Here is an 11,514-nt window from a genome sequence, read left to right as displayed (position 1 = left end):
AATTAGTCACCATAAAGTGGGCGTCAATCTGTCTTGAAAGATGGGGAGGCGAGGGGGGGGGGGCATCGTTAATCATACCGGGCGTAGGATCCGGGGCCCGCTTTATGGCCCTGGGAAAATTTTAGGCTGTAGGTGCTCTCTGGTGCAATTAGGGAGTCTGAGGGGTGATTTGCCCCCCTCTCAGATCTCAGATGTTGGATTAGTGCCATTTCAATTAAGATGCACCATTTTTGCTATCACGGTTATTGTACCTAAAAAGCAACTCAATTATAGCCTCGTATCCATATTAATTCTGCATAAATTATAATGCTCAGACGGCGTTTCTTCCCTATATCATCACCAGCATCGTCAAGGGTACTCCTAGAACTATTTCGGTTTCGTCCGGCTATCGTCTCCCGTTACGGGAGACGATAGCCGGACGAAACCGAAATAGTTCTAGGAGTACGTCAAGGGTAGTCTTGGCCCAAGACAATAGTGCTCGAAATTGGAAAGTGTACTTACGGTATCATTTAATTTACTGGCGAGCTTGAAATGCAGACTATCTTGGCAAGTAGACTGGGCCCCTGTCTTTCTACCCTGAACGACTGACGTTACACTTCGATGCAAGTGAATAACGCCAGAGACCGGCATAAAAACGGCGTGTGTTTTAACCTTTGACCTCATTAATTTCACATAGTGATACGCAGTCAAATTATATTGCGGACTTGACAGCAGAGTATTGGGTGCGTTCGTTTAGCTTCCCCGGGTCGACCCCGGTGTGTTGCGTTTTGTATTTCCAGGATGAACGTGTGCAGATAATTACCCACGTTGTTCCTGGGGGGGGGGGGGGGGGGGAAACGCCAGACTCCGGGGTCGACCCAGGGAAGCTTAACGAACGCACCCACTGTTTGGGCATGGGTGCAGGGTGCACGTTTATCTAATATCATTGCATCCAACGAAATCGCAGGAACCTCTCTTTATCCTTGCGGAATAAAGACAGGGGCCCGCCGCGGCCAGGCTAGTTGCTCGTTGCTCGGCAGTATAGTCTAGATTTCAAGCTCGACGGTAGCCTGAACGTCTGACGTCATTCTTCGAGGTTTATCCTCGCCGATAAAGACAGGGGCCCAGTCTTCGCTCGTCCCCAGCGCCTTGCTTTAACCAAAGGCGCTGGGATGGGCAAACGTATCAGGCACTGTCATTGGATTAATAATGCGCAGTCCCATCATGCATCACACTTACACTGCGCCATATTTCTATGCACTGCATACGTGACGTACTTCCTGAACAAGAATCTGTGCAAGCGATTAGCCCATCCCAGCGGTCCTGGATAGACTGGCCGCTGGGGCCGAGCGAAGGGCCCAGTCTAGCTCGCCGGTAAATTAAATCATACCGTAAGAGAGCGCGCTCTTGAGCGATTTACAACTGCGAGTAGTACACTATCCAATACCGAGCACTATCGTCTTGGGCCAAGACTACGTCAAGGGTGGATCCGGATCACGACAAGAAATTTCAGGGGGGTGTTCGTGGGGCAAATCAATGAAGCGAAACGCGAAGACTTTTTTTACGGCCTGGGGTCCAGGCCCGCCGAAGGGCCCGGGAAAATGTTGCATTTTAGATGCTCTGGTGCAATTTTAGAGGAAAAAAGAATGGAACAGAACTTAAATGCTTTTTAAATGCGAGCAGGTAGAACGTTTTGAGTTAACAGCATCTTCAGGTGTGGATCTATGACACAAGTTTTAGAGGGCAAATCTGTCAAAGAGTGAGCACGTGCAAAGTACCTGTACGTCCAAGTCGTGAGTTGGTACATTTCAAAAAGTTTTTTTCTGCATTCAGCAGCAATACACCTGGTCGGCATTGCCAGAAAAAAACAATTTTTGTTCTTGTTGAAACTTACAAACTCACGACTTGGTCCGTACATGTACTTTGCAATTGTGTTTACTCTACGCATTACGTCACGAACAGCGCCCTCTCGGGTCGGGGTCTACTCTTAAATTTGTAAATAACATAAGAACTGATTTTTTAAAACCTTAGTTAACTGTTTATTTACATTCCACTCATCAAAACACATATATTAGTGACAAAAGCTTTATTTTGAAAAAATACCACTTCCAGGTGACTTTAAGTGCGGAGTTACCTCAGTTTGGTAACTTATGGACCAATATACATTATCGCTCGAACCTTCCTCTATGCTCGAACTAGACATAGAGGCCGCAGAACGGCAATGGCAAACAGAGCAGCGCGTCACCGCAAGTAAACACCTACAAGAAAACTAAAAAGTATGAAGATGACACGCACGTACGTGCCCTTGATCAGACACACGAGTTAACAAAAACTGGGGGCAATGACGAGACACAGACAGGGTTTGGTCTAACTACACAGTGCAATACTTGAGTTTCATGATAAAGGTGGTCAAAGACACGGTGGGACATTTGATATTGTGTCCACACCCTTCAAAATTGGGGTGGGGATGGGGATGGGTTGGGATGGGGTGGGTGGGATTGGAGACACATCCCTTCCAGTTTTTCAAGAGGGGAGGTGCACATTTGTCAACGATATCAGTGATAATTGTTTTAATGTTTTCTAAAAAAGTAAAGCATTTCATGGATTAATATTTCAAGTGAAGCCTTTCACCATTACTTTCTGTAAACCCTTTGTTTAAGTTATTTGTAAATCTGTGAACTTTTTTTTTCTCGTCCGAAAGTGTATAATGGCTTTAACCACTAATTAGTGGACCAATTTAGCCAGCTCCAAAATTTGATATGTCCAGTAATACAGTCTTCAAGGTTCTGAAATAAAAAGAAATGTTTGTTCTCATTTAACGAAGGGAACAGATCAGTCTGGGAAATTCTTTTCATTGTATTTTGACATAATAATTATAACGCAAAACAAAAGACTCGCACTTTTGCATTGGTGTTTGCGGTTCCTTTTCTAACAATTTGTTAATGAATGAATCTTTGTTTATTGCTTTCAAATCCTACACGGCTATAGAACTGTTAAAATTATCAATTAAAAATTACAATTTATGCCTAATATTTCAGAATTCGTTCGTATAAAATATCGGATTCACCGTAAGAATTACATATTTGTAACCTCCCTGTACTGTATGTGTTCTGTTTTCTGAATACGCGGCTGGCCTTCCCCGGGAATCGAATACGCGGCTGGCTCGGTTGCGCAGCTTTGGGGTTGGTTGAGCATCAGCGTCGCTGGCAACTAAAATCATCAATCCTGCAATCTGCTGCTTGTCATCCTGAACCATGGCCGTGTAATTGTTAATTTACTTACCGCAGAAACTTCGAAATACATCCTCTGGCATGTATGTTGCAGTACGTAGTGGAGTGAGTATTATAGTTCTTTCTCTGTTCACATGATGATGATTATAAGTTATAAACATTACAAATAAATAAAAGTTCACTTCATCTGTTCATGCTTTATTTATCCTGGTGTCATGTGTTTTCAGTAGGATAACAGGAAAATTGTTCACAATCAAAAACTGATTTTTTTTTCCTTCAAATCATCTATCCAATTTTAACAACGACACTTAACACATGGTGTGTTGAAATTTTTGAAGTTTTGGTTTTACATTGCGAGAGACAGTCCGCCATTACAGTAACAGTGGTTAGGCTATGCATGCACGACATTTGGAGCAACGTCATATGTTTTCACACCTTTCATTGGTTGGTATTTCATTGATTAGTCAGAAGCTTGTATGGCGTGCAAAATAAATCAAAATATTATTCAATAACTACTTGTGGGGAACATTTCGTGGGTCGAGTTTTTTTTTTAGAACAACCTGTAGGGCCTACCCTTGACCCTGTTTGTCGCAATCTTTGATGAAGGCCTTTAAAAAAAAATTGCGCAAGGCAGTTTTAAAATATGCATGCGCATAATTTTTGAACTCAAGTTTGCCTACACATATAATAAAAATTGCCTAGCTGGGACACAATTGTCAACATCCCCCACTATACATGCACATTCGTAAGATTAATTAGATATTCATAAATACCCTGGCACTCCTATTGGTGGAGAGCGCCTCACGTGGGGGTGTTAAAACGGTTGACAATCTATTTCTAAGCGCGCGCGTAATCTATTTCTAAGCTCGCGCACGTACACGCAACCCACCCGAACAGATTCTTCACAAAGTTTAAAAAAAAAATACTTCAAACTCAAATTTTCAATTGTCAAAGTGTCTAGTATACTGTATTTTGTTAACGTTTTTTATCAAAAGGGCATTTACATGTATGAATGGGAATAAAAGAGTAGTGACTCATTCTTAAACATCCATTTAAAACCTTGCAGGATCGTTGCAATGCCAAAAAGGCCCTCGCCTTCGGCTCAGGCCTTTATCACAAGGCAAGGACCTTGCCGGTTGTAAATGGACGTTAAAGAACTTGTCCCTACCCTTTAATTTCCTGAGTAAACACCCCTGCAAATATGAAAAATTGATCATTTAAAATAAGGCTATGTGGTTGGTAAGGTCCGTCAACAATGCTGCGTTTCGTGACTTGAAATTTTCTACCTTGATTTAGTTGTCAAAATTGTGTTAGATTTTATGCCACTAACCTCTTGGTTTATTACAATAGGCCTAAATAAAAGAAATAGCTTTCAATTATTTAAATATCAGGGTCAAAATTTTAGACTTACAAATGGTCCATACAAAAAAGAAGATTCCATTTAAACAACCTGCCCTTGACAACCCAACAAAGATGGAATCATGCATCCACGAGTCAAGGACTCACACTACGGTTAAGAAAGTAGCCTTGCTCAAGGCAGTCGAATTATTCACTCTGTAAAAATGCCGCCGCTGTATAAAAACCCACCCGTATTCACTGTGCGTAAAATGTGTGTAACCACGTCGCACGACACGATGCCCCGTACACTATCCGCATGCATCGGCCATCAGGCCGACAGCCTTGTCCGACAGCCTTGTCTGGTCTGTGTTGAAGCCACTGACCTCATTGCTTTAATAAGCAAAGAGTTCCCACGGTCAACTCATTACCATAATGCCCTTGAAAGACGAGACATGTTTACATCACACCACCACCATGAGCGCTCAGCGAGCATGATAGGGTCCAAAGGTCGTGATAAGGGAAGTGCATGATTGGACGTCAAAAAGAATAACTCATTTGCTTCACATCCTGTGTTGTCTGATAGGTCTGACGAAAGATACACCGTATATTCATGAGCTGCATACTAGCATGTTCGAGAGCCCCCCCATTTTTTTCCAATAGTTGATTTTGTTTTCATGAAACACATTAAACCCGGAAGTTACAGACCCGACAAGGCTGTCGGCCTGACGGCCTTCGCATGCGGTTAGTGGTACGAGTGCGGATGACTTGTGTACACAGTAGTCGTACGATGTGACAGTGTGTATACGGTGGGTCGTGCGGTGTGATTACATGCACCACGCACAGTGTATAGGGTGGGGGGGTTTACAGCGGCGTCTTTTCGGAGCGAATAATGCGACTGCCTTGAGCAAGGCTATTAAAAAAGGGAGTTTTAAAAGGCCACATGTAGCATATTTATTGTAAGGGCATAACAACATGTATGATAAATTAATCCAATGAGCAAATTACATCAATACAAAGTGCTGGTTAAAGGGACACACCGGCTCACCGTTTACGCAATTTAGGGGTGTAGAATCATAAATAATGTTTTTATAGATGGTTGCTGTAAAAAAAAATCATCAAAATGTCACGTATTTAGCAAAAAATGATTTAAAAAACCCAAAGCATTAAAAGGCCAGCGTATACGTGTTTCCAGATGCTGCAAATCTTTGTGACATTGTCGCACAATGTTGTAAGTAGACTGGTGCTTTGTTTATAGCAACGTTTTACTATGACGCAGCATAAGGATCCAGTCTATCCATACAACCAGCATAAACGGATCAGGCAAATCCTTCGACGATGGAGGTAGACCTTCGTGCTTCGACGTACGTCCAAAGATCGTCATGAAGAACACAAAGAAACTACCCCAGAATATGATGGGACAGGGAAAAGTAAATAAAGCATTCCTGGCCCCAATAAACTAGGCATACTACCGCACAGCCATGATGCAGTTTGGAATGCGATCGTGGCGTTATGTGCTCCCGACGTGCCAGGACCCAATTTCATAATGCCTTCATTGTGGCACAAAATTTTCCTAGCACAAAATAGTATTGCAAAGCTGAAACTGATTACCAGCCAAATTTTAATTAAATTTGAAAACTTTTGGCTGGTGCCTGACTAAATTTTAAACAGTAAAGAAAATTTGTAAGCAGTATTTTCTGCTAAACAGATGAAACTGATCAATGGGCCCTGTTCACAGTGAAATATTTTTTTATCTCGGTGGGGGGGGGGGGAAGGGGGGGAGAGTGCATCTTGAGGGATTCAAAAGCGTCCTTGTGAGAATGTATTTTGAAACGTAAGCGTAGCTGCAAATCTTGAAACGTAAGCCTAGCTTGACTCGGGATTGAAAGCGTACTTTTTGATAATATAACGTAACTGGAACCTAAACATATCTTGGATTGTATAAGCGTAGCTGAGTAGCTGCGTAGCTTGAAATGTAACCATTTCTTTTGGAACGTAACCATATTTTTTGGAACGTAAACATATCTTGTACGTAAGCGTAGCTGGGTATTTTGGAACGTAAACTTAGCTAAAACGTAAGCCTAGCTTGACTCGGGATTGAAAGCAAACCTTTTGATTATAGCATAACTGGAACCTAATATTATCTTGGATTAAGCGTAGCTGAGAAGCTGTTTAGCTTGGAACGTAACCATATCTTTTGGAACGTAACCATATTTTTTGGAACGTAAGCATATCTTTTGGAACGTAAGCATATCTTGGAACGTAAGCGTAGCTGGGTATTTTGGAATGTAAACGTAGCTGCGTATGGAACGTAAGCGTTTAACTTGACTTAGGATTTAAAGTGTACCTTTTGTTATTATAGCGTAATTTGAGTTGGAGGAACGTAAGCAAAACTTGGAATGTAAGCGTAGCTGAGTAGCTGTGTAGCTTAGAACGTAACCTTATCTTTTGGAACTTAAGCATATCTTGGAACGTAAGCGTAGCTTGACTCGGGCTTGAAAATGTACCTGTTGATATTATAGCGTAACTCATTTGAAGGAACGTAAACGTAGCTGAGTATCTGCGTAGCTTGGAACAGAACCAAATAATACCTCGACAATCTCAAAAATAACACTTCATTCACAGAATAAAAAAATTATATTTTTTTGACAAAATAATGCTTTGATGAATTTTTAAAAAAAATTCTTATTACACTGTCCTTTTTTACGATCGGGGCTCCGTTTTTTTATCCTTTTTTCTTCTTTGTAAAACATTTTTTAAGCTACTCACACAATAACACTGTCAACATAACAAAATGCGGTATTCCTACGTTTTGACATAATCAATCTTTTTTAATTACCTGAAAACTCATAACAAAAAGAAACTAGGAGCCATGAAACAAAACAGAGCATTATGCGATCATAAGAAATAATGGAATCGACACGAGGTGTACAGACTGACAAACCCCAATGACAAACATGTACTTTGATGTCTGGCTCCCAACCCCTCCAAAGCTAACGGCGAGACCCGCACGCTTGGAGTTCATACATTGTAGTGCCTGGGATTACACCTCCAGCCCCCCACGAGACACGGCATGCGCGGTATGGTATAATGCCCCGATGCTTAGGTTCTGATTGCTCCATGCCGTGGGGCCATATAACAAGCATTATTTGTTATTTTATTACAGGTGAAGTGATTAATTTGGATTGTAATGAGAACAAGTAGATGTCTGTTAACCATGGATCCTGATACTGATGAGGAATGGATTGAACTAGAAATACAACGGCAGCTTGATGCAATCAGTATTTCTGACAATGAACTGGTTCAGACTGACGGACTGCAAGAGGATATCTCTGAAGCTTCAAACAAGGTACACATTTGCAACGAAGATGATTATCAAAAATGAGTTATCAATTATACATGTTTCTGTTTTAGTATGGTTAGAGTCGATCTCATCAAAGTGTTACAAAGGAAAAAAATAAGGGAATCAATGTGGGGTGAAGAGGTTTTCAACTAGTGGTTTAATCCCAACATGGCCTGGTTGTTGATAATTTTACCGAGACGAAGTTGAGGTAAATTATCAAGAACCAGGCTTTGGCGGGTTTAAACCACTAGTTGAAAACCAATTCAACACACTTTGATTCCCATTCATAAATACCTTTTCGGTCAAAAACATCAACACTTTTTGGTCAAAAAGTAAAATAAATGCAAAAATTATAATTGTTCAATGATTTCTTTCAACACAACACCCCTCCAGCTATGAAATGGTAAAGCCCTCCGACGCCCTCGGGTAAATAATTCCTTATATGGGAATGCTATGTGCGTCGTGCGTATCGCGTGATGTGGCACAATTGTTTCAGCCGTTGCTCTCGACCAATAGGAATGAAGAAACTGTCTTATCAGAACAGGTGCAAGCTCGCGTCTCACGCCCTTGTTACAACACTTTTTATTGGTCATAAACAAAGGTTTACACACACCCACGGATGCGCTTTCCACCAATAGGAATAGCGAAACTGTCTGAGGTATTTATGAATATTTGTGTAACTTGTTTAACTGATTGTTTGCCAAACTCTTGACGTTCTTAACTTTTGAGCAGCTGAATGGGATTGATGACTTGTCCTTGAATGACTACAATGAAGATGACAACGTTCCAAAAAGTGTTAAGGAATATCTTGATAAAGTCATTCATCGAGCAGATGGATTACAAAGAGATTTGGATGAATGTGAACATCTCTTAAGCCAAACTGCACATGGTATGTACATTCCCTGCATTAATTTTGTTGTTGTTGTTTGTTTATTACGATGGTCATCTTCCAATTCAGGGCAAAACACCTGCAAGGGGATATAAACGCCAAGCTGGCAACAGCCAATCTCTCTCTCATACAAACATTGTTATTTAAATAAGGGAATCAATGTGTGGTGAAGAGGTTTTCAACTAGTGGTTTAAACCCAACGAGGCCTGGTTCTTGATAATTTTACCGAGACAAAGTCGATTCAACACTCTTTGATTCCCATTCATAAATACCTTTTCGGTCGAAAAACATCAACACTTTTTGGTCAAAAAATAAAATAAATGCAAAAACTATAATTGTTCAATGATTTCTTTCAACACAACAACCCTCCAGCTATGAAATGGTAAGGCCCTCGGTTAAATAACTCCTTATAAGGGAATGCTGTGCGCGTATCGCGTGATGTGGCACAGCTGTCCCGGCCATTGCTCTCGACCAATAGGAATGCAGAAACTGTCTTCTAAGCACAGGTGCAAGCTCTAGTGTCACGTAACTTAGTGTCACGCCCATTTTTCAACATTTTTTACTGTCATTAGCTAAGGTTTATACACACCCACGTGGTGCGCTCTCCACCAATAGGAATAGGGAAACTGTCTGAGGTATGAATGTGTTTTCATTGTAGTTTTTTCTAACTTATTGAATCTTTAAAAATTTGTTAATTCACATGTTTCTTTTTGTTGATATTTTTGACAGAGAAAAATTACAATTTTTTGTTTTAATTGTCAGACTTTTAAACTATTTGTCAACATCCCCCACCACCTGCGCATCCAAAAGATAAATAAATGCTGCAAATATGAACATTTGATCGTTGAAATACCTCAATTATCTAAGAGGTTGTTGAGGTCTGTCACAAATGCTTACGTTAGGGCCTCAAAATCTTCTCATGTACCTTGATTTATTTGAAAGGCGTGGGTCGTCAAAATTGTGTATGATATCTTGCTAGGTACATGTACCTCTTATAAATACAGGCAAGATACTTCTTCCTACATGTATTTCTGTCTAGTTTCTGATTGTTTACCCTTGGGAAAAATCAGATATTGTTATTAATAAGCCCTGAAAAGTCTAAGAAAGCAGACACCATGTGTAGATGTTGGTCAGCCCTTGTATTCAATAACTGTCAATGTGTTTTCAATCTTGCAACTGTTTTGATGAGTTATAATAATTTCTAGACACATTCTTAAGAACACTGTCTGCAAACCAATGCATAATGAAGATATAGGTCATGTAGGTCACGTGGTAAAATGCTAAACTTAACTTGGTCAACAGTTACATCACTTTGTTGGAATTAGAAAACGCACTTCTGGTATCATGCCAGTGCTATACATGTCATGCATTATATTTCAATGGATAATGATCATGATATGTCACTTTGTTGAAATTCACAAATGTAAATCTAGTGATACGTCAGTTGTTGTGTGTCATTACAAAACTACATGAATTATGTGGTAGGTCTTCAAACTTGCTAAAAATATTAACAGTAATGAGTACATGTTAATAATTTATACAAACAAATAATTTTTCAAATGTTGTGTTTTTTGGCACCAAAACACCACTTGTAAAAACAGTGACAACATATCGTGTTTTCAGAAGAAGAAGCAGGCTAATAAACTGAATATAAAACAAGAGGTTATTGGGTGTTGCCCAGACAACCTCGCAAATGATTCTGTTGGTAAAGAACAAATTTGTTAAAACCAGACTAATGTGTAATAAAATGTGTAATAAAATGTGAGCTGTTCATTTGTTTTATTCATAGGTGAAGGCAATGATGAATTTTACTACCAGTCTGATGAGATGAAAGAGATTGCATTTATAGTAGGCGAGGACCCAGAAGAACTTCGAGAGAGGGTAAAATGATTCAAAATTATAAAAACCTATTTTAAGTACATGGTGCAGGTACAATCTTTGTACTGCACATGTGATTTACATTAAAGAAAATCTAGATTGATACAAGGTGTGTGCTAATCCCAAACCACCCGTTGGTGTTGTATGAGCATGTTGTGATCTCTCAAGACACAGATTGTAAGGATTACCCTAGATTTTATTGTGAATCATGAATGCTTCCATGTCTGTAGGTATGAGTGCACCCTACTGATAAGGAGAAAACAGAGTGTGAGCTCATTATAGTTTGGTGTTTACCCTCCAAATAGTCTGTATCAGACAGTGAATCTCGTATGAAGAGGTAACAGATTAATGTCCTGTGCAGAACCGTAAAAGCCATGACATTCAAGTCCATCAGAACTCTAATGAATAATAACTTTTAAATACTTTAGTGTGGAATATTTATTAGTGAGGTTGTAATTTTTCAAAACATGGAGGTTGAGTTTAGCCATTGATGTCTTATTGTGTATTAGGTCCTTGCTGAAGTTGAAGATGAAGAGCAGATTGAAGCAGTTGGATTTGAAGAATCAACCATGACACATATTCCTCAGCAAGGTATACTGCAAAATGGTAATTAAGCATTTGCCTTAGAATCAATTTGACAGTCACTTTCTTTTTAGACTGAAGAACAAGATCATTACATCAACGTTTCAAGGGAGTACATACTTTCTGTAGTGATATTCAAAATCCTCCATGAATGTGGAAGTACCATTTGTAAGGTATAATGTAAAGCCATGAAATAAGATCACTGCGTCCTGATCTTTATTAATCTCATAGTGATTATTGTTAAAGCGGCGTTCTACTGTTTATTCCATCCCCTGTTG

General features: G+C 39.9%; 1 protein-coding gene across 2 annotated transcripts in view; it reads left to right on the top strand.

Moving 5' to 3' along the window:
• The first annotated feature begins 3,185 nt into the window (after positions 1–3,185).
• Positions 3,186–11,514, top strand: part of LOC139953503 (uncharacterized) — a 62,173-nt gene continuing 53,844 nt past the window's right edge. Inside the window, exons 1-5 of one of the 2 annotated variants that reach the window (XM_071952931.1) lie at positions 3,186–3,314; positions 7,711–7,893; positions 8,620–8,776; positions 10,566–10,657; positions 11,164–11,245. In XM_071952931.1, the coding sequence (XP_071809032.1) occupies positions 7,735–7,893; positions 8,620–8,776; positions 10,566–10,657; positions 11,164–11,245 (490 nt within the window). In that variant the 5' untranslated portion in view covers positions 3,186–3,314; positions 7,711–7,734. Of the gene's footprint in view, positions 3,315–7,710; positions 7,894–8,619; positions 8,777–10,565; positions 10,658–11,163; positions 11,261–11,514 lie in introns of both variants that reach the window. The other variant, XM_071952930.1, reaches the window with a different exon arrangement.

Source organism: Asterias amurensis, chromosome 22 (genome assembly GCF_032118995.1).
Source record: "Asterias amurensis chromosome 22, ASM3211899v1".
Lineage (NCBI taxonomy): Eukaryota > Metazoa > Echinodermata > Asteroidea > Forcipulatida > Asteriidae > Asterias > Asterias amurensis.
The sequence above is the reverse complement of the archived record's forward strand: the minus strand, read 5'-3'. Positions and strand labels throughout refer to the sequence as shown.